The 23,160-nt window shown below is 38.2% G+C and overlaps 2 protein-coding genes across 2 annotated transcripts; both read right to left on the bottom strand.

The window, feature by feature from the left end:
* Nucleotides 1–2,293: 2,293 nt before the first annotated feature.
* LOC112145669 (eukaryotic translation initiation factor 4E type 3) lies at nt 2,294–9,677 on the bottom strand. The gene is made up of 7 exons (XM_024271040.2): nt 9,338–9,677; nt 5,998–6,070; nt 4,945–5,039; nt 4,705–4,765; nt 4,567–4,633; nt 3,816–3,971; nt 2,294–3,109 (listed from the first exon to the last, which is right to left on the bottom strand). Exons 1-7 carry the CDS (start codon nt 9,520–9,522, stop codon nt 3,063–3,065), a joined length of 684 nt encoding a protein of 227 aa, XP_024126808.1. The 5' UTR covers nt 9,523–9,677; the 3' UTR covers nt 2,294–3,062.
* A 3,397-nt stretch (nt 9,678–13,074) lies between these two features.
* prok2 (prokineticin 2) lies at nt 13,075–17,027 on the bottom strand. The gene is made up of 3 exons (XM_024270522.2): nt 16,769–17,027; nt 15,791–15,916; nt 13,075–13,391 (listed from the first exon to the last, which is right to left on the bottom strand). Exons 1-3 carry the CDS (start codon nt 16,988–16,990, stop codon nt 13,266–13,268), a joined length of 474 nt encoding a protein of 157 aa, XP_024126290.1. The 5' UTR covers nt 16,991–17,027; the 3' UTR covers nt 13,075–13,265.
* Between the last annotated feature and the right edge of the window lie 6,133 nt (nt 17,028–23,160).

Genomic DNA, 23,160 nt, shown 5'->3' with positions numbered 1-23,160 from the left:
AAATGTTTTCTATTGAGGGTCTGAGATGTTTTCAGTCATTATCTATTTTAAAGATGGACATCTCCATGCTAGAAGACAGCGCTGCTCATTTACAAAGAGAGCTTATGTCAAAAACGACATTTTATTTTCTGTTTTGGCCAAACAAAGTAGTTAATCTGCCTTCATTTGTTTATATGGTGTGTACTGGTGTGTTTATCTGTGAGCGCTGAGCTTCATTGACGGACGGATCTCTCCTTTCTCCTTCACCTCTCCTCATCGACCTCCACCTCTCAGTGAAAAACAAACCGGAAAAAGATTCTTTTCTTGTCAGACAGCGCCCTCTGCTGGAAGCCTCCGGGGATTTTCTCCATTATAGAAGAGAAAACCTTTTTTAAATTTAAAAAACAAGTTATAAAAAATACAGAAAATAAAAGTGAATTCTTATTCTTCCTTCTGCTTTAAGACCAAATTACAAATAGTTTTAAATGAGTTATAAAACAATCAAAAAGATAAAGGTAAAGCAAGAAATTTAATTAAAAATCACCAGTTGATTAAATATTAACAGGTTAGTTATGTTAAGATATATATATATCATGAAGTCATTATAAAGCACTTTGTGATAAGTAAATTTGCTTGTTAGTTTTCTATTGTACAGTGGTTGCTCGGTTTAGAATGTACTGCATAGTTGTAAGCTGCATGTGATATAATTGGGTGTCCACAATCTAGTATGACAGTAACTATGTACATCTTTTGTGACTAGATAAGCAAACAAACGAAAAAATGATTTAATAGAACAAAAAATAAAAATTACATCAAAAATTATCATCATTTTAGAGAGCTGTAGATGCTAGCACTCCAAACTCAAAATGTATTTGTCCTGCAGAAGTTTGGATGAATGTTTTTGAGTTTTCTGTTTTGTTTTTTGGGGGGTTGGAATGTTTCAGGCTCATTTTCTTTGCTCCATGAGCTTCTCCACAGCGAGGCACAGAGGGACGACATAGAGCTGCAGAATGTTGTGATAGCTGCTCACCGTGACATGAACTCTGGACCCACAAAAAACAACATTTTCTCAACTGTTTGCCTGTCAATATTCTACGAGTGTACTTTTTTGTTTTTTGCTTTACAAAAACAGGTGTAACCTTACTTCTTTCTTTAATATATATGCTTTTTTTATTTATTGAACACCAGAAATACAGAACATGTATGGAAAGAACACTGGCAAATGCCAATATATTATTATTCAAACTTTGCTCTTTTTTTGTAATTTAACTTTAGTTAAAAGAAAAATAGGATGTTGACAGTTTTAAAAGTTATCTAAATGTAGTCAAGCCTACAAGCTTGAAACACAAAAAAGCCAACTACTTCTATTGTGTTAACCTGTTTTTCTACAGTTGCTTTGATAATCCTAAAAGGCGCTTTTTTAATTAGAAAAATGTACTAAAATGCTTGTACTTTAAAAAAAACTGTACTTGAAATATTTTTGTTTTAATCCAATTTTTCCAGTTTCTTGTTTCGAAATGATAAATGAGCATTTCCCAAAAGGGAAAAAAAGATATGTGGTAAAATAAGTAAATAAAGTCCAGAATTTGCCATAAGTATAAAATCATTAGTTAAGATGACTGTTTATGATCTATATGACGTGGTTTACAACACACTTGCTACTTTTTCATATTTAATGGATTCAAAACAGAATAAAACAAACCAAAAATGAGGAGTAAATAAAAAAAGGCAAACTTTCAAATTAAACTAGAACTTAACAGCAGTATTCCAGGAAAAAAAGCTTACATATAAACAATAATAGCAGAATTGCAAAGTCAAAATATGGTAATCACACTTAAAATGAATATTATTGCAAGCATTAAACAAAATAAGTAACCAGTAAATATAGCCAGTCTGTGATTTCAGAGGTTTTAGTCTGTCAGATCTTTTTTTTTTTTTTACTTTAGTATTTAATACATTTAAACTTCTTCAAATCATCTCGGGGAAATAAAAAAAAAATGTATATTTTAATCTGGACAGTATTGAAATTTAACATTTAAGGTCAATTTTTACTTTTTTCTAAAGTTTACTTTTTTCTAAAAAAAATAAATAAATAAGCTTTGGTTTTTATTCAGTGGTAACTACTGATTATTCTAAAATCCAATTAAAAAAAAATAAAGTAAAAAAAAATAAAATAAAAATAAAAAAATTTAATATCCATTTATGACAGCAGAGGGCGACATTTCAAGCATGTTTTCATGCATTTAATGATTGTCAGTATTGGTTTAAGTGGAGGACTTTTTAATATAATTTACACCACAAATGCTTACAAAGATGAAAGCAAAACCAGTAACTTTATTTTCAGTTTTATTTTGTACATTTCACTGAAGAAAAATCATGTTTACAAAAGAAAACGTATCTACGAAGTTAGAACTAGAAAAGTGGTGCGACACAGAACACCAGAAGAGTTTAGCCCACACAGGAACATTAGAAACAGGGTTCAAGAACTCCACAACACCCTCGCTGTGATCCTCTCTTTTTCGTCTTGAATGTTCCTGTTAAGGCAGAGCAGTCTGATGAGCAACTTTGAGTTTTTGAGAAGAAACATGCTGAGACACGAACGACAGGGAGAGCAGCACACGCTGAGCAGGGAAATGTGCTGATCTCCTGCATGCAGCAGAGACTGCAGAAAACACAAGACTGTTCTGGGAAAAAACAGGAAAAAATCCACTACATTCTGGCTAAAATGATGGCTGAATTTAGACATCAATTTAAGGCAGGTTTACACAGTTCATTGTTAAAAATAAAACTATTTGACAACAGCAGCAAAGTGCTTCAGTGCCCCACAAGCTGACCAGATCATGATGCCCTCGACACCCTCAGCAGGTAAAAATGTGCGTCCTCTGTGGTGGGTGGGGATGAGTAAAAAGGGTGGTGGGGGGTGCAGAAGCTCAGGCGCACGTCCGGACCAAACAAGGCGTTGGTCCTTAAAACTACAAAAATATATTGGTAACATTTCATTGTGAAAGCAAAAATAATATTTTTAGACTAATTTGCCTTTTTTGCGTGAAGGCAGATAAAAAGTTCTGATTAAAAAAAAAAGTCTAATGTCGCGAGCGTCCTCCCTCAAAGGCGTGATGCTCCATGTGCGCTGAAAGAGTCAGAAATGTTGGTTACAATCACAAACATGGAGTCTGTTTAAAATGCAGCTAATAATAGATATTTAGCACAGAAAAATAGCAGCAAAATTAGAATTTATTCTCCACTGATAGGTGATGAAGAGCGCTAGTCATGAGGCAGAAATGAGAATGTATCTGCTGTAAATCAAAGTATTGCTCATGTTTGAATGACTTATTGTGCAAGTTGGTTTGTGTTTCTTCACATAGAATTTTTATAAAGTTTTTCTCTTATTTTTGATGGAAACGCAGCTACTGATGCCTAAAGTAGTGCTTTGATCCTTTAACACAGAAGCGTTCTCTTCAGCCGTTTATTCTGTCAGAAAAGCAGCTTTGCGGCGATATGGCAAAGCCCACATAAAAAGGTGTTTTCTCTGAGTCAGAATTGGCTAATTTACATCGGTATGTCAAAGAAAAAAAAGGATTAAGGAAAAAAGATAAAAAACCCACACAAAAGTTGATTTTTGTGGTACAAAGTCTCACTTTATCTAGGAACGGCGCCCCCTTCTGTAGTGTTTTAACATAGCTTTCCCCACATGTCAAACTATTGTGACTTTAATATGATACACAAAACTTTCTCAAAACAGATTCATTTTAGTACATTTTGAAGTGCTGTTGGAATACACTAATTGTACATTTGTTGTAGAAATAAAGAGAAACAACAGGAATAGTCTTACTTACATTTATAAAAAACTGCTTTAAAGGATGTGGACGGCAGCAGCTCGTAGACTTTCCCCAGGATATTTGCTTCGTTAGCCAGCGACGCCTCCCTGTTCCAAATCTGTACCACATCCTCCCGATCCCGAACGCTGACGCTGACACCGACCACCTCGTCGTCTAGGAAACGCCCATCCACAGGGTTATAGCAAAGGCATAACTTTCTACTAGTGGTGCCACAAACAATTATTTTAATAGTCGACCAATCATCGATTATTTTTTCGGATTAGTCGACTAATTGGTTCATGCGCAAACGGGATGTAAAGCACACATCTTATCCATCAATAGCTTTAAACTAACTAAAAATTTGATATATAGCATTACCTGCGCAAATGCTAGTGTGAATGCTGTAAGCTAAATTTGGCTGCTGCTAGCGCTGATAGCTGAAGATGCTAAAATTAATAGCTGAAAACGCTGCAGCTGATAGCAGCTAAAATACTAACAAAATGTCAAATTAGCCTAAAAATCTGATAAAAGCCTAAATTAGACAAAACAGCTAGCATGCAGCGGAAATATTAGCTAAACGCCAAAATAGTCCAAAAGGCTAGCACAATGCCATTGTAACTTTCGACTTTACTACACCCAAACTCCATATAATATAAACTAACAACTAATCGACAATTAAATTAGTCGTCCACTATTTTAATATTCGATTAGTCGACTAATCGTGGCAGCCCTACTTTCCCCTAAAAACAAGTGTTTCTGTGCTCCGTACCGATGGAGCAGTAATCTGCAAACTGCTCCCCGATGGTGGCGAGTAACAGCTCCTTCCATACGGCGGCCTGAAGGAGACAGAAAGCGGTCAGTGAGTCTGCCGGTGCCGTCAGGTGAGGAGGTGGAGGATGACACCTACACTGCTCTCTTTTGGGATCTTCATCTTCCACACTCCTCCTCTTGCGTTGCTCTCCTCCTCCCTGTAGAACAGGTTCAATCGTAAGTTAGTATACACGTCAGTAAATGTCTCAACGTTTCCATAAATCTTGATGATTTACTGTCAAGTTGGTTGTTGGTAAATAATAAACTGGAGTGAGTGGATCAGCTAAATCTCAATGCATCAGTTTAGTGATGTTTCCAAACGTGTACGGCGCCTCACCACAGCGGCCTACGCTCCCCGCGCATCAGATGGTAGCTGCACCTCAGCGGCAGCGCGGTGACTGGAGGGATGTTGTTGTACACGCTCCAGAACGTCTGCACACAAAAACGCAAACCTTTCACTCACTCCACCTGCTGGACGGACCGTGCTCACACACGAGACCGCCATCTTTGTGAGGTCATTAAGACAAACGCTTAACCCTTTACCACCAGTGAAAAACAGAACTTTGGGGGGGGAACTTTTGTTTTCGTTTTGTTTTGGAAGCTCGACTCAAACATGCGAAGAGAAGAACAGGACTTGTCTCAAGAGTGACTGGATTTGAGAGATTATTAGCAGTTTCTGTGGAATTTAAAATAACAATTCACTTGATGCATTGTAGAAAAATGGAAGCTAGATTTTGGATTTATTTCCCATCAGGCACTTCTATGAGCGTGATAGTCCATAGCAACCATTTGATTATTTTATTGTCTGCAGCTGATGAATATCTGTATCCATTTTTGTGCCTTTACTAAAAACTCTGTTTCAAATTTTCCCTAGCAACCAATATTTGTATGTTGTGAAAAATGTTATATGATTCGGATACTTGTGACCTGAAAAATGGACTCAGAATATTCGGCTCGTTAAAAATTAGGAACAATGTATTTTTTTGCTCATAAATGCAGATTAACAGATTTTAAGTTTAGAAATTAAAAATGAGTCGAATCTGTGGCACTACTGTCACCAAAAGTAACCAAATCTTCAAAATTGTGCTCCTCTACAGTTAAACTACATTATTAATACTTTGACTTCTGTCTTAGACGAGTCATCTGGACTTAAAGTTTTCCCTTTAGAACGTTTCTTCATTGGTGTGTCAAAGAAGCTAAATCCAGCTCCACGGCGCCCCCTGTGGACTGTAGCAGTTTGTGGCCTTCAAAAGACATCCCAGCTTGTTTGCTTTCTCCTCACATTTGTTTAACCTCCAAACAGTCATGATGCAACAGTCCGGTTCTGAAATGCTCTGCTGGTGGCCCCCCCACACACTCTGACCGGATCAGAACGATCCTTCATCCTCACCTGAACGGTCTGCACCGTGTAGATCTTCTTCAGGTTGGATTCGCACTCCGCCGCCGTCGTTCCCGGTAACGACCTGCAACAAGAATCATCCATCACGACTGGAGCAGACACGGGATGTCCCACCACTGTTTTTAGGCTATATTTTTGAACCAGATGCTCATCAGACAGGAAAACGCGAGCTTCATTCGTGCATTCAACATATTTTGGATATAGAAGCACCAAAAATAAGCCAATATTTAATTTTAAAAACTGTTTTTTTTTTTTTTTTGCACAGATAAGAAATGAATAATCACAAAAACATGTCGGGGAAAAAAGGTGGAGTCATCCTAACACTTGATGAACTGGGAGACTTTCTAAAGTCTGTTCTGCTATTAAGAGCTATTCCTATAGGTGTCTAGAACACAGAGATCCAACAGGTTCAATGGAATGAGCAGAGCTCAGGTGAGGAATTTATGAGGGATGTGCCACCTTCACCAAAAACCAAGAGTGTTTGATTGAATTTTTTCAAAAGTGGATCTTTAAAGTCCCACCCCAATCCATTTTCAAAGTGTTCCTTGATTTCATTACGATTATGCAATTTTTTTTTGCAAAAATCAAAACATTTGTCGTTTTTCTTGGATATAATTTCTGCAGACTAGAAATTGAGTTGGGACTATTGGCATAGAGCAAGCCTGACCTAATTTCTCCAAAAAGTTGGTCTTTAAAGTTGCTGCTCTGCTGTGTTGTCAAATTGATGACAGTTTGGATTTTTCTTTTTATAGGTGTCCTTCAGTGCACCTCAATTCAATTCAATTCAATTCAATTTTATTTATATAGCCCAATATCACAAATTCAATTTGCCTCATTGGGCTTATTACAAAAGAGCTAGTGAGGTATGTCCGTTCTCTTTCCACCTCACTTCCCAACATGTTTAGAGTGCAGCGTTCATTCCTCACATCGTAGTAGACCAGCAACAGCAGCACCTTTGCAAGTTCAACAGTTGGGTTGTCGCCATCTCTTATGTTGTCCATAGATATTTTAGTGCGTTCAGTGGGGCAAAATCTGCATTCATTTTCCAAAAAGTCTGATATGAGTCTGTATCGATCCTCAATGGAGTCACTGAGGCTGCAGACAGGCTCTTTTCTCATCATATTAATCAGTTTCAGCAGGACTACCCCATCCTGTACATCCTTTATAATCACTTCTTTGGAGTGAGTGGAACTGACCCAGCTGAGAAGAGCTTTTACACCCTGGTTGAACATGTTCAACCTGAAAAAAAAAATAAACACGATAAGTCAGAGAAAAGCTCTTACTATTATCGATATTAAGCAAGCCGCACTCTAATAAAATGTGTGACTTCAGATTTTTGTTTGTTAATTGTTAAATAATTAGAGCAAAAATCTGGTTGTAAATTAATCAAGCAGCTGGTGAACACAGGTGAAAATAACCTGCGTTGCTTTTTTTTCCAGAACACACTCTTATAGTCACAGAGCTTCAGTTCTCTATTTAAAGTCCTTCAGCGTTCACATGAAGCAAACTTCAAAACTTCAGAAGACGCTCATTCTGAAGAAAACCAGAGTTCTCCTGTTTTCTTTCTACCTCCAGACCACAAGGAGGATCCATTGACTCTTGTGCTTTAAATAGGAAGTAACAGCTAAAATCCCATAGACTTTAGAAATACAAAAACAAAAATATCTTGCTCTGCCGTCCAGCCCGTTCCAGGAAGAGCCTGCGATGCTAGCTCCGCCACCGGGCTAATACACACTTTCTTTGCGGAGTTAGCAGTGATCTGCAAAGCACTTTAAGTTTATATGCACATCTATCTTTACAAAAGTTCAGAAATTTTTTGTCGTGGGTAAAACACAGACGTTGTCAAGGCCGGCTTTAGATGGACGTCATTAAATGGGCAGCACCCTCAAGCAGCAAAAGGCGGAGCCTCAGATTAACTTATTTTTAAAATTTATTTTGTGTGCCAAAGGCAATATATTATATACATTTGTAAATGGATATAGTTTACTCTGAAAGGCTTAAGAATAGCTTGATTTATGCCTTTTAACACAAGAGATATTGCTAACGACACCTAAATAACACACACTTTGACTTATTGTAACGCTTCTACAGCGATCAACATGATTCAGCTAATTCTGACACAGAGAAAAGCGTCTTTTCAGATTCACTTTTCACCGATTGCTAAAATAATGTGTTGCAGTATTTTCTCCCCAGCAGAATCTTTTAAAACTGAAATAATTATACCACCCCAAATTATTCAGTTATTGCAACTTTTTCAAGGAGATGGTATACATTTATTAAAAGACTACGACCCTGGGAGTTCCTCAGGGCTCTATCATGGAGGCACTTCATTTTTGTAATATTTTTGATGAAATAATTAATTGTATTTATCAGTTTAAATATACATTTAATAAACCAACTTTCAGTACCTGTAAGATTTTCAACTCTGTCACATGTAGGTAAAACTTTTAAATCTGAACTGAGGGTCAGTTTTAACCTTAACACCCGAGATGTTGCCAGTGACGCTTAAATAACACAAACTCTAACATACAACGGTAGTTACGATCAACTTAATTCCAGCAGAATATGCTGGAATTAAGTGGATCGTGTTACCAGTTGAAAAGTTACGATAAGTCAAAGAACATTAGCACTAGAGCTCTTGTGTTTAAGGATTTAAATCTTATTTTTTTTTTATGTTAATGACTTTGTATTAACAGTTTGTGTTTCATCTTTACTCCAAAACTTTTATATATCAGAGAGAAGTTCTCATCTGAATGGTTCTCTGAGAACCTAGAATCACCTTAACATTCATTATCTGCTGCCTCTGCATCACTTTTCAACATAAATGGGAAGAAAAGTTGGGTGATGATGTCATGACCACCAATGTCATGTGATATAATGGACATTTTAAGTCCTTATTCTTTTTTTATTATTATTATTATTAAATTTTATGTGTGTGTGAGAAATTTAAACAGCCATTTCTCGAAGTTTCCCCCCCAAAAAATGAAGTAGGTGATGCGTTCACTGAACCTCAGAAAAATACTTTGAACCAAACAAACTGAAAAAAGAGACCGAGAATTAAAAACTAAAATTAAAGTTAGCCAGAATGAGGCCCCCTCTGCTGGATGGTGGCGTGTCACTGCGGGGACAGACCGGGTTAAACCGGGGTGAGACATTCGTGGACGGATCGTTTGGTCTTTCCTCGACAGAAGGTCACACGAAACGCAGACTGTTCCCCGAGGCCTTCAGAGGAGCCCTGGCCTCAGATGATGTCTGCTCCCCGGCACCCCTCCCACAATGTCCCGACTGTCTGAACCCGGAGACGAGGCGGAAGAAGAGGGGAACACAATACCTGTCCAACCAAAACGTCCACGGAGAGTGCAGCGGCAGCGCCGTGGCGTCGTCCTCGCGGTGCTTCTTTGTGATGTTCTCCAACTCTTTCTCGTCGATGTCAATGTTGTTCTCGCAGGAAACGCCGTGGCCGCTCGGGGCGCCTCCGTCCGGCGGCAGGCCCGTCTGCCCGGCGGGAAGCGCCATGTTTCAGGCGCAAACGAACCTCGGTGTTCCCCCCCCTCCGGTTCCCCCGAAAACACCGGTTCTGCGTTATCTCCAGTCTCTCCCCCCGAAACACGGCCGCTTTTCCGCCCACCGACTGATGACGTCTCCGCGTCACTGCAGGCGCCGGGCGGCGTCGCTGTTGGTTCATCACATAGATCGATAAAAATACAGCGATATCTCACTTTGATTGAATTTATTTAAAAAGAGAAAACGTCTCACTCTGATTTTATTTCTGGAGCAGCTAAATCTGACCTGTTGAATTATAAACTAGAATATTTTTTTAAACGCAAAGAAGCAGCTCATATTACAACTTTTTTCTGCAGAAGTTTTTTAGGGATTTTATTGAATGCACTCGAACAGCTAGAGGGGGGCAAGGGGGTAGTTGCCCCCCATCAAAAACCTTTGTTCCCCCACACATATTTTTGAGTCAGTAGGTCAATATTAGTATAATTATTGACAAATTAAGAAATCATCAACACAAACTTCTTTAAGCATTGGCAATAGCGCCTTAGTTAAAATATTTTTTTTTTATTTTAATAACAATAATAACCATATTTTTGATCATTTAATTTGTAATGACCTTCCATTTGCCACCCTTTTACCCCCCCCCCCCCCCATATTAAATATTGTCGCCTCGCCCCTGCACTCAAGTTAAAAATGTTATTTATGCATCTTTGCTAAATGTCATGTTTGTCTTTCACCACAATGAGGTGCAGGTTTAAAGGTCAAGGACTTAAAATGTTTTTTAATGTAAAGCACTTTGAGCCACTTTGGTCGAAAAAGATAAGGTTTGATCTGATCATCATTTAGACTACAGTCTCATATCCCAAAATGCCACACTGTAAAAAGTGAAACGTTGGATCAATTAACAAAAGTTCTGTAATTTGTTACATTTAAAATAACCAGTCTTCATCAAATTAAAGATGTTTACTAAACCTAAAAATGTAATTTGCCAAAAAAAACTGTTAGTTTTAATTGTAGCAACGTATATAGCTTTTGTTAATTGATCCAATGTTTCACTTTTTACAGTGTACTGTGTAATGACCTAATTGCAAGTTTTTCAGCAAATTTGGTAGGTGGCCGTGCAACCACATTTATAATCAGGAGGCGGCAGTCACATTTTGACAGTGGTGAGGTTTTAAGAAAAAGTTTACATTTTTACAGCGACCAGACAATCGGTCCGATTTTAAGGTCCCACGGTGGCAGGAATAACGAAATCGGGGGGCAGCAGGGTGGCTACAGGCCGGTGGCAGTTGGACCGCCGGTCAGCAGCAGCTCTGACCGGACAGCAACTGTCTATATCAAGTTCCATCAGCACTTCTCCATGCCTGACGGCCTCCAGACTGCCACCGTCTACATTCATGACCATGCCAACAATTTTCTAAAAAAGCGAGTGGCAGTAGGAAATCTTGAAGACTCTGTCGATGCCTCCCACTTGCACAGTGGCAGTTCTATTTGTCACCATAGTCTTAGTGAGAGAATCTGTAAATTAGTAAGAGGCTAACTAAATAAATGTTGTTCACCTTCAGCACATTCTGAAAGAGCTCGCCACAGGAATCAGCTTTCACTGTTTCGCACAGGTGGTTTTGGCAGGGATTTTTTTTACACCGGATGCCTTTTCTGACACAACCCTGTATTTTATCCAGCTGGGGACTAGCACAGATTTGGTTCCCCCTGTGTCTACACAGTTCATCATTTGGATTCACTTTATCCCAATCAGGGTTGTGGGGTTCTTGAAGCCTATTAAAGTAAATAAATCATGAAGAAATACTCATAAATGTAACTTTAATTTTGATTTTCTAAACATATGTCCTCCATCATCACACAAATCCCACAAAAATGTTAAAAAACAAGTTTTTTTGGAGTGGGTTTTTAAAGACTTCCTGCCAATCTGAGCTGAACTATCAGTTCACAGTTGGTTTGATCTTATTTTGAAGACAGTGTGATGATAGATCTGTATGCCTAAGATTGCTAAAAAGTGTTAGAAAATGTTGACAAAGTGACAGAAAATGTCTACATTTATTTCCACACTTCAGACATTACTAAAGAGATGCACACAATTCCTTTGGACATATTACCAATACAGAGAGCCAAGTAAAACAAATGTGTCTTTATGACTGTTTTGGTGTTCTGTTTGTTTTATTTGTCACTTCCTGTTACCATAATGCCAAACAGGAACTTCAACTTTTTCCCCTCATAATGGCCAGTAGAGACAACCGTGACTCAGCGACTCTCAGAGGTAAATATATATAAATCCATTCGTTATCTTTCTCTTATCTGATGTTTTCTGAGCTCCGCACCTCAAACTCTTCCGCGCTTGCTGTTAAACTGAATTAGCAATGTTAGTTTTTTTTTGTTTGTTTGGCCTCATGTGATTGGTCAGTTCTCAAATGACCTTTGAGCTGCTTCAACAAAAACATTGCGTACGAGACGCTTGGATGTATTGTAAAAAATACTATTATTTGCTAAAATTCTTTTTGGTTGACTTATAAGTTTGTCCTCACATGAAAGTGAAGATGGTTCTCAACTGTTTTTCCATGGATTGTAGCAAAAGTAAGTTTTATGGCAGTCTGAATAAAACATCAACACTATGGTTTATTTATCTTTTACTGAAAAATGTCTTATTTAATATAAAAAAAAATAAAAAGACTCATTTTTGTTTTTATTTTGCTTCATGAAAGTTTAATATATTTACACACTCTTTGTACTAGAACCTCTCATCCTGGCAGAAGTAAAAGGCTGGTGTTTCAATATTTTACAAAAGTTTTAATGGCCTACTTTGATGAAAATTTGGCCTTCTTGCAACCAGCAGGTACTTCCTATTTGGAACACAGAAGGGGAAGGTTGGCGGTGTCCATTGATATTCATGTCAATGATAATCAGCCATGAGTGGGGCTTGGATATCTGGAAATATCCAGACACCACAGCCCTCGAGGCCCCAGAGTGGCCTATCCCTGCCCTAAATGGTTATTTTGGAGTCAATGTCTCTCCGTGTGGCAAATCCTCCAGCCCTGTCTTACCCCATACAGGATAGGCTCCAGCAACCGATTTGAGCAGGATGAAGCAAGAATAAAGATGGATTAATGTCATTTCAAGCCACACCGAAGACACACTCAAATCATAAGTTGTGGAAGTTTATATTAATTTGAACTCATTTCATGGAAACCATAACTAGATAAATTAAGACGAGTATAGAATTTCCATTTCCCTGTCAAGTGTTTGACAATTAATACCGTTAACACTTTCACACAAGCCAAGGTAAAGTTCCACTTACTTTGTACAAAAGCCAAATAAACGTTTTCTATTGAAGGTCGAGCACTAATGGTGTAGCTTTTGATACTTTCATCATACATCCTTCTGCCGCTCTCTTTATTACACTTATTCAGATGAATGGAAAATAGCTCTGAAGGCTTCAAAAAATCATCACGTTTATGGTTAATAATAGTATTTAAGTGGTCATTTAGATTTACGCTTCATTTTGAAGCTAGAAATATTGGTGTCTTAACAAATGAATGCACTTTGTTATATGTATAAGTTGTTGTTCCATCTATGAAAAATAAAAATTCAGAATTTTCTTTTAAATGTATAGTTTAATTTAGACAGAAGCATCATAAAGATTCATATTTAAATATATCTCTTCAAAGTTATATTTAATAAAAAAAAAACAAATAGTTTTTGTAGGAGGAAATCGTTGATGTACAGGTGGACAGAAGCGGAGTTCCTCAGAGGAAGTAGTCGGGATACTTGTACGGAGAAAGACATTTGGAGTTGCCGTCTTCTACAGGAACACAGGACAGGTTGGGCAGACACGGGCAGGTATGATGGAGTCTTTTCCCAAAGAAAGGAACCTACGGGAAGACAATAATCACAAAGCTAAAATAAATAATCTCAAACTCTTAGTGGATGAACAGACCAAAGAACGTTCTGGCCATGATTATTTTCCCAGGTCATCAAATTGAAGTACTGTATTTAATATTAAAAGCCTCCATTTTTTCCCCAAAATCGACAATATGCCTTGTAATCCACAGCAGTTATAAATACACTAACGCGGCTTACGTGTCGCTATGTTGTACTGTGATTTTATTTTATATTTTTATGTGTTCTCGTCAAGGTCTGGTGGTTACCACAGTCACCGTAACATGTCTAGCGGTATCTGTGTTAAACAAGTTTGGGAGTTGCAGGTGTTGAAGATACGCTAACACTTCTGATGTGGACAACATGTAGCAATATCATACTGTTTATTCTATTATACTATGTGTTATAAACAAGATTGGGAGTTAGCCTGGTCAAAGTAACATTTGTTTTAGCTGTATCACTGTTCCAAACAAGGTTGGCAGTGGCAGGTATTGTAAATAAGCTAACGCTTCTAACATGGCTAAAATGGAGAAATTTTGTACTATGACTTTTTTTACATGTAAAAAAATAAGGTTGGGAGTTAGCGCAGTCACATACAGGCTATGGTTGTTTTAGCTGTATCAGTGTTACAAACAAGGCTAGCAGTGGCAGGTATTATGTTTAAGCTAGTGCTTCTAACTTGGCTAACATGTAGCAATGTCGAACTATCTATATATATAGATATATATAGATATATCTATATATATGGATATATTTTAACACTTGTCATAAACATTGTTGTAAGCTAGCACAACACCACATTTGTTTTAGCTGTATATGTTAGCTTATACAAACAAGGTAGGGAGTGGCAGGAATTGTGAATAAGCTAGCGCGGCTAACACATAAACATAGTTTATGTTTAGCTTGTTACAAACAAGATCTAAAGTTACTGTGAATAAAATCTGACTGACAGACTTATCTCTTGGTGTTGCTTTGTGCGCCTCACAGTTTGGTGCGTTTTATAAATGATATTAGTTTGATAAATAGACCATTCATTGACGGTGCGCCCCATAATGCAGAAAATACAGGTAATGTTTTGCACACATCTTGTTTTTCTTCTAAATTATCTTTTTTGTTTTAAACAAAAGCTCAGTAAATTTTGTCCTCAGATGTTTTGGGAAAATGTTAACAATATTGTGAACTCACAATTGTGAAACCCATTTTGCCAACTTTAGTATTTGAGGCAAAATATATATATTTTTTGCCAATTTGCCTTAAAATATCTTTAATTTACAAGCAAATCATAAAAAGGCCAGGAGAGACGTTCCCTTTAACACCTGAGATGTCATTGACGACACATACGTAAAAACACAATCTTTGACATACATTAACTCTTTGACCACTTGCACGATCAATGTAAATATGATTAGGAGAAGAGTGACTTTTTACATCGGCGCTGCATTAATATGCAACATTTTACAAACTTAACGTGTGTTGCATAGCGGCACAAAGCTGCTTTTCACTGTGACAGAATCAATCTACACTGAGCTAAAGTTTTCACTGCTGTGAAAAGTTGCATAGCGAGGAAAGCCTGCTTTTCTCCCCATCAGAATTACATTGTGTAAACAGTCATAGAGTTGTGTTAGTCGAAAGAATGTGAGGTTAACTATAGGTTAACATACTTGTCTGTATCTTGAACGTTGTATAAATAAAACTCGAAGAAAAAAATTGAGTGGCTGGCACACAAAAGCTGTTGAGCATGAACATCTTTATCGTAACTCTTAATGGTTCGTGATTCGATTCGATTCCATTAAAAATGGTTTACTTCAAGATTGATCAAATTGCGTACAGGATTAGTCAATAGTTGTGGTGTTATAGGTGTCATTTGTATAGTTAACTTTCCTAATTACATTGAAAATATCCTCTTACTGTGATGTCATTTTTTGACTCAACATGGCACATTCCCCATGTGGGTGGATTGAATTTTTTTTAATTTTTTTTGTATCTGATGATGAAAAACGTGTTGTAATTTAAAAGATTTCACACTTTTTAATTTTTTTATTTTATTATTTTATTTATTTTTTTAAATAAAAAAATAAATAAATAAGAATTTTAGTAAGTAATTTTTTAGCCTTACCTTGTTGCCATGACAACCTTAAGAAAAAGGACTGAATCTAAGAGAATGTTTCTATGAGGTGTGTCGCCTTTTTATGAGTTAATGTGTGTGTACAGATGATGGCTTTTTTTTCTGGTAACAATCAAGTATCTGTTGGCAAAGGACTGGCGATCTGTCCAGGATGTATGCCACCTTCAGCCAACAGGAGCAGGGATAGGCTCCAGCAACCCTGTGAATTAAGCAGGATGGATGGATGGATGGAATCCAGAAAGATTCATGTTCAAGACAGACCCTCACCTTGTGGCTCAGTGGATGGCAGTTGTCCCCCTCCCGGCCCATGGGGGTGCACATCCGCAAGCTGGGGATCCACAAACTGACGGCGCAGCACATCCCTCCTCCGCACTGAGAGTCCCTCATACAGGCCTGAACATAAAACCCGGTTACACACCCAAAACATGTCTTCTCAGCACAAGTCACCCCATAAATGAAATCCTCAATAAGGATGTGCAGAGGGTCATTAACACAGTCCAGAAGATCACTGGCTGCCCCCTGCCCCCCTTGAGACCATCTAAAAAATCATGTTGTCAAAAAAGAATGGCAGCACACCCCGCCCACCACCTGTTTGACCTGCTGCCCTCAGGACGTTGCAGGTCAATGAGATCCCACATTTCCAAACTTCACCTGAACTCTAAACACCCTTTGATCATTTCTCTGCTGATAGGGACACTCCATCTGCACATTATCCTTACATTTTACTCATATAATCTTATTTTGTGTGTTCTTCTATTCTATCGCCCCATGAATTGCTGTTGCCACACAATACACAGTTTAATTGCCCCTGCATTTACAATAAAGTCGTTGAATCTTGAATCTCCAAGACAGGAGTTTAAAAACCCTACGCTGACTGTGAACGACTGGTTTTGTGGGTTAACTGATGGTCATGAGATTCTGAGTGACATCAGCTATGATGTGGAGAGACTGATGATGCATCTCTGCGGTTTGATCAGAGCGGACTGATTTGTTAATACAGAATACGCATCAACATTTTCAGAACAATCTAAAAACTATCAGCATATACGTATTTACTGATGTTTCTTAAAGAAATTATTTCCATAAATCTTTTTGTTAATTAAAAGGGACACGCATCTAAGACTTTAAGCAAAAATAAAATAAACTGGGGAACAAATGCTGCAGCTGAATTGATGAGAATTTTTTACTTTTTTTTTTGAAGAGCCTGTTTAAAAACCAACGCATTGGCGGCTGGCGTCCACTCACCCCTGTGATGACGGCTGACGATCCACGAGAAACCAACAACAAGGAGAAGAGCAAGGGGTAGAAGGACTTCATGGTGACGGTCTGAGTTCCGGAGCCCTCCAGCATGAAAAGCAGGGACGCTGATGGACCCGTCCGCCTGAGCATCCGTGAACAGAGCGCCGAGCAAAGTGGCCTCCAAAATGCTGGGGGACTGGCGAGGGTTTTTATAAACCCACCCTCCATTCAGAAATGACTCACTCAATCCTCTGAAAAAAACAAAAAAAAGCAAGGTAAACTTTGACACAGCAATGACCCTGCGTCTTTCATAGCCCGAAACAAAGAACTCAAGAACACTAAAGCTGGCCAGGGATTAGTTCAGAAAATTCTAGTATCATACAATTTCCCTCTTCCTTTCTACCAACACCTTTGTGGATCCAAGGCCAGAATTTTGAAATATTTTTTCAAAACTACGCACAAGGATGTTGGCAGTGAAAGCAGCTGGGTGGATGCAGATTTGTGCGGTCAGTTCTCTCCTGAAGATGGAGATGCTTTGAAGTGACTCCTCACTTTTGGCTGTTCTCAGTGATACCAGCTGTTGTCACGCAGAACACGATTTCCTTTAAATCCTGCTCACCTTTAGACATCGGCTCCTTCTATTTCAAAATTCTTCAGGATGTTTGATAAAACCCAAAGTCTTTTTGTTCTTCATTCCTTTGTTATTATCAGTTAATTTTAGGCAATATCCTTTTTTTAGCAAAGCTTCTTTCTAGACGAGTAACACCTCTCAAGCTACATTCACTCCGCCTTTGGTAATGTGTGCTTATGTGACCAATTCTAATAAAAAGTCTATGTAAACACGAACAAATGCTTACAATTTTGGGCTTCTGTGTCCAAAACTCTTGCGCTCACACAGCACTATGCAGTGTTTTCACGGCTGTTTTCGGGCTCTACCATTAAACCTGCATTAAAAATGAAACCATGCCAAACTTTGACCAATCAGGGAAGTGATGAATGGATGGTGTCCCTTTTAATTCACCAAGATGCCAATTTAAAATTGATCATTTGTGCCAGGCTGGAATTATAAGACACCAAGGCCAAATCCAAATTCTCCAACTACCCCTACGGCTTCTCCCTACCCCTCCAGTTGTAGGGGCATTTGAATGAGGATGCAAAGCTTTCCTCCGCAAGGGTGAACCGCGTCAGGCTGTGCCGTGGAGGAGAAGCACATTTCTTCACGTGGGCGTGCTCTGATTCTCAGAAGTTTATATTTAAATATAAGTAATAACTTCTTGTTTTAGCACGACCTTCTAGAAATTATAAAAGCAATGTTACGTATTTCAGAGTGAAGGCAGTTCTGCGCTAATGTGGCTGACTGGCGACTGTTGATGACGTCATCGAGTGGGAGTAACTTCCAAATTTGAAGACACTATTTTTCCATAACTCTCCGTTTGGAGGGCTTAATGTAGGGGTAGGAAGAAGCCTTTGGGGTAAGAGAAGAACTCAGATTCGGCCCAAGTCTTTCATATATCGGAATAAAGCTATGAAAGAAAAATTCTGGAGCAAGATTCCTGAGATTTGCACTGCTTCAACAATTGACACCAAGGCTCTTTAAATTGTGCAAGTAACATGCTCCAACCAAAGCATTCTCACTCCCAACTCGTCATTTATGGAGGTATGGTTCAGGCCCCCTCCACGTCACTTTTGACGTGTTGGGTGTCCCCAACCTGTTGTTTTTTGACATGTTGGCTGTTTCTATTAAATACGGGGTCTCCAACATCCGGGCCACAAAAAAGTACTGGTCCGAGGGTCGCTTGGTTCCGGGAAACATTCAGGGGAAAATGAAATATGCCAGTCATAGGTCAACAACCCTCAGGTCGCAGTACCGGACCAGTTCTCCAACCCGGTCCTAAGCCCGAGGGTTGGGGATCCGTGATTTATTGGGAACAGCCAGCACGTCAAAAAATGACGAGTTAGGGGCACCCAAAACTTAAGAAAAAAAGGCGAGGAGGGAACCCGAACCATACGTCCATATATGATGAGTTGGGAGTGAGAATGCGTAGAGTAATCAGCAGAAAAAGAACAAGAAGAAGAAGAAGCCCTTCCCTGCTTGTCCAGTGTGAACACCATGGGCCCAGCATGCATTCTTGAACACCCATGTCACATGCCGGGTGTGAGTTACAGTATGTCAAAGAGCGTGTGTTTTTTAAACATCGCCAGTGACACCAAAGGTGTTAAAGAGTGAAGAAGAAGAGAAAACATTCTAACAAAAGCCTTTGTTCCTGGCAGGGAAATCAAACATAAAAACAGTAAAACAATTTAAAAAAAAAAAAAGAAGAAGAAGAATCACTGGCATATTTGTTTTTTTCAAGTGTAGTTTAAAGAGCCAAGTAAAAATGTGACTTTATTGGTTAATATTATGAGTTGCAACATCCAGCATAGAAATGAAATACAAGACTTGAAACAAGATTTCCTCCCACTGGCCCTGGAGGCAGAAGTGATGGTTAAATAATACATCTTTTAAAGATATTTCTGTGATGACGTTTGTCGTCCTTGAGTTTGAAGAAGTTATTAACAAGAAAAAATGAAGCTATGCACTAGAAATAAAAAAATAAATGTAACTCTTCACATTAACAACTAAAACGTTTTCTTTGTAAGAGTAGATAAATGTAGAACTATACATTATCACTGACATATTTAGGAAATACAAGCCGTGATGTTCTCTAACAGAAGATCAAGAAGGGAAAAGTAAACTGGGCCGTGTTTAGAACCATGTAGAACACCATCATCACTTCTGTCCATCTGAGCAAAAACATCAGTTGATCTCAAATATCAGAGCAAGAAACACTTATGTGACAGAAAGCTTTGGAAAAGTTCAGCTTTCTGGCATATTTTGAAGAATTTTTTGAAAAAAGGAGACAAACAGTGGCTCACCACACTGTTAATTTGTTTTCTGTAAAATATTAGACTTTAAATCAAGATGCAAATGTATTCAATGCCAAGTAAGAAGCCCTCATTTCTCAGGTTTTGTGTTGTCGATTCTTAAAAAAAGAGAAAACAAATATGATCGGAATAAAAAAAGGTCCTTAAAGACACATTCCTATCCTCTTTTGAGCCATTTCTCTTTTGACTTTTTTTTAATATGAGAGGAAATTGAGCTTTTCACAGCTCTCTGTCTCATGTAAGAATTCCTTACTTTGATTTTATAGATTGACTAATGTTTTTTGCTCAGGTTTTGAATTATATCACAAAACAGGAACGACTGAAGTAAGAAACCACGTCTTCTTCCTCCTTCCTCCTGGTCAGAAGTAAATAAGGCGTTCCACAGGGTACTAAACTTGACCCACTTCTATTTTTACTTGATTATCTTCTATTAGAGAACTGAATTAAAGACTTAACATCTTTTAAACTACTTTCAAAAAGTTGTTAATTATATGTCCTCCATCATAGGAAAAAGGCAATAAGAATATGTTAAAAACACCATGATTTTCATCTGAGTGGGTCTTAAAACTAAATTGAAAAGCAGAAATAATTTTTTAAATACATTTCTGCCCCCAAAAAACTGATTACTGAATTTTTGGGTTTGGTTGAAGTGTCAGATGTATCGTCATAACCTTCCAGCATCATCTTTGACAACAATGGCTGCAACACAGAGTAGATGTTTTGATCTTTTTTAGCACGTACAAAGATACGTGGAGGACGTGTGCTTGAGGACTTTTGCAGAGCGTGTCCTCAGTGGATGGTTTTATGTCCATTGTTCAAGCATGACCCAGTGAGGCTTTCTCTCGTCCTTTTTCTTATGTTCCATCGCAGCTGATAAAGGAAATAACCTCACACTCGTCACGTAAAAGGAAAGCGTGGCGAAAGCAATTAAAATCTGAATTTTAGAGCCTTTGTTCTGAATGAGCCACTCAGTTTTTCTTCCCTCATCCACAGTGACATACAGGTAGAGCACACAAGTCCTTGGCTAGTAAACTGGGAGTTCAGGGCAGCGTGCGCAAACACTGAAGGACAAACAGGCACAGGTGCTGATTGAATTTCAGATAGGTCGTTCTGAATTGCTTTTTCAAGGTACTGACGTTCAGCGTGACAGATTTTGCCTCTTCACCAAAGAGTCATTTTAGAACAACCATTCATGTCTGATGGCAGAACATGAAAAAACAAATATCTAAAAGTTCTGCTAAAAAAAAAAATAATAAAAATGAGGCATCGTTTAAATTATGACTATATTTCTGATCTCCTGAACCTTTTAACACCACAGCTTTGGCGTCATTGATTACATTCTTTCATAACTCTTCAACCATTGGATTCTGAAGCGAAGAAAAGCAGCCTTGTGCTGATATGCAACACTTTACAGAAGTGAAGTGCTTATGCAGTTAATGTAAAGAAGCTGATTCTCTCGTGGAGAAAAGCAACTTTGTGGCATTACACAAAGTCAAAATGAAAAACGGCTTTTCTCTGCGTCAGAATCAAAGGCTGTCATTAAATCTTTAAAAAGAACAGTCTCCGGGCCACAGTTTGAATAACAGCTATCAAATCAGCCATTTTTGAGTAAGATCTAAGAGACATAGACCATAGAAAACAATGGACAGAGTGAGGTGTTGACGTCACCCATAGAAAATGCCTTACCTCCAATTCTCGCAAAATCAGGCGATCCGTGTGCCACCATTTTGAAACCCGATGACAGTGATTGGTCCAAGTCTGTCTGAGTCACGTTTTTAGAGGAACTACTGTCACCAATCAGGAGTGAGCTTGTTGGAGGTCCACACTCCTTCCACTGAAAGCAGGCACAGGAGAAGCTGTCAATCAAACGTTTGATATGGGGCACCACATGCTTTTACTGAAGCATCTGATTGGTCAGTTTTTAACTTGCAATAAAGAAACTGATTCTACATTCTATGCTCAAAAAGCAGTTTACAAACATCTCGCAGAGTTGTAACAAAATGTTTTTCCAGTCAGCCTGAGACAGCCTTGATCGAAGTAATTAAGTGAGTGCGGCATTTGATACTGTAGATCATGCAATCTTACTAGAGAAGTTCAAATCTCTAGCGCTGCTCTAAACTGGTTTCAGTCTTATCTCGAGGATAGAAAATGTGTTGGTAATATCAGAAATTGTTTCTCTTACAAAATGGTCGTAACTTGTGGGGTTCCTCAGGGTTCAATTATTGGACCTTTATTTTTCCATTTCTATACCCTCCCACTGGGTCACCTAATATCTAGAAATGACGTGTCCTATCATAATTATGCAGATGACACTCAGATTTATGTCTCATTGTCAGCGGGTGAACAAGGTCAATCAAATTCACTGTGCCAATGCATTGAACAAATTAATGTGTGGATCCAAAATACGTGATAACATTTTATGATAAGATTCCTACTCAAGTTTGTAAGACACTTATTAGTACATAAGGTTTATAAATATACTTTGTAAGCTGGATTAACTTCTAAATTGAGTCAGTTTTTTTACAAAGGCCATACTAATGAACTTTAATTTCAACATTATATTGAGTGTTTTCCAGCACCTCATCTAAAGTCTTACATTTATCTGTCACCTGGAATCCATCTGAAACAAAAATTGCAAAATAGTGTTTTTCAGCATTTCTAGAAGTTTGATAAGTTTTACTCAAGTATGTAATAGAAATGCAGCTACTGTCAGATACATAGAACCTCTGTGCATGTCAGTGCACATCTCCGTTAGAGCCTTTACTGCAGCGAGGGACATTCTATACGAGAGGGAGCTCGTTTTATTCAGACATACCATTAAAAAAAATCCGAAAATAGTAGAATTTGCACAATAATTTGTATGTTTTGTTTACCATATTTCATTCATTTATACTTAAACTTTAAACTATCACTTGTGACTTGAAGATTTACTTTGACTCTTATTCAAGTAAATAATTTGGATAAATACTTTTATTTCTCCTTAATTTGCATAAATTAAAGTAAAGCTGCTCCTCTTAGAGTAAATTTTTTGATTATATTTTTAAAGATGTATCATTTTAAAGTTGTTTAGTTGCAGATCCTGCACTTGACAACTGACCATCTTTAAAAAAAAAAAAATCAGAGTTACTACTTTTTCTTGCAGCTTTTTGTGCTGAATTGATGCCACAACTGTTTAGTTTTTGTTTTCTAGGCGTCCACTTTTCCTCCCGTCAGCTGGTGACAGCATCTGCAGATGGATCAGAAGACAAACTCTGTAGTTTCATCTTGTCTTTGTGTCGCTGGGACACTGAGGATTGTCAGAACAGCAGCAGCAGAACACTTCACTCCTCACTCGCTAAAAAGCGTGCCTGCAGGGAAACGGGCGAGTTACGTTTCCTGAGTTTGGAGCCGTTGTGGCAGCTGAGCCAGTCTGACAGACGGGATTATGGATGTAGACGGAAGAGGAAACAAGAGACCTGATTTTTTTTTTTTTT

This window comes from Oryzias melastigma, linkage group LG5 (assembly GCF_002922805.2).
Source record: "Oryzias melastigma strain HK-1 linkage group LG5, ASM292280v2, whole genome shotgun sequence".
NCBI lineage: Eukaryota > Metazoa > Chordata > Actinopteri > Beloniformes > Adrianichthyidae > Oryzias > Oryzias melastigma.
This window is presented reverse-complemented; position numbering and strand designations above follow the sequence as displayed.

Excerpts from the sequence above, each read along its gene's own strand:
- LOC112145669 (XM_024271040.2), bottom strand. The coding sequence starts at position 9,522 with ATGGCGCTTCCCGCCGGGCAGACGGGCCTGCCGCCGGACGGAGGCGCC. Across the intron at positions 4,634-4,704 it reads AGATCCCAAAAGAGAGCAGT|GCCGCCGTATGGAAGGAGCT; the intron begins GTAGGTGTCATC and ends TGTCTCCTTCAG. Across the intron at positions 3,110-3,815 it reads TAAAGCAGTTTTTTATAAAT|CGCACATGGAGCATCACGCC; the intron begins GTAAGTAAGACT and ends TGACTCTTTCAG.
- prok2 (XM_024270522.2), bottom strand. The coding sequence starts at position 16,990 with ATGGAGGGTGGGTTTATAAAAACCCTCGCCAGTCCCCCAGCATTTTGG. Across the intron at positions 15,917-16,768 it reads CGTCAGCCGTCATCACAGGG|GCCTGTATGAGGGACTCTCA; the intron begins GTGAGTGGACGC and ends TTTTATGTTCAG. Across the intron at positions 13,392-15,790 it reads GCCATCCACTGAGCCACAAG|GTTCCTTTCTTTGGGAAAAG; the intron begins GTGAGGGTCTGT and ends GTCTTCCCGTAG.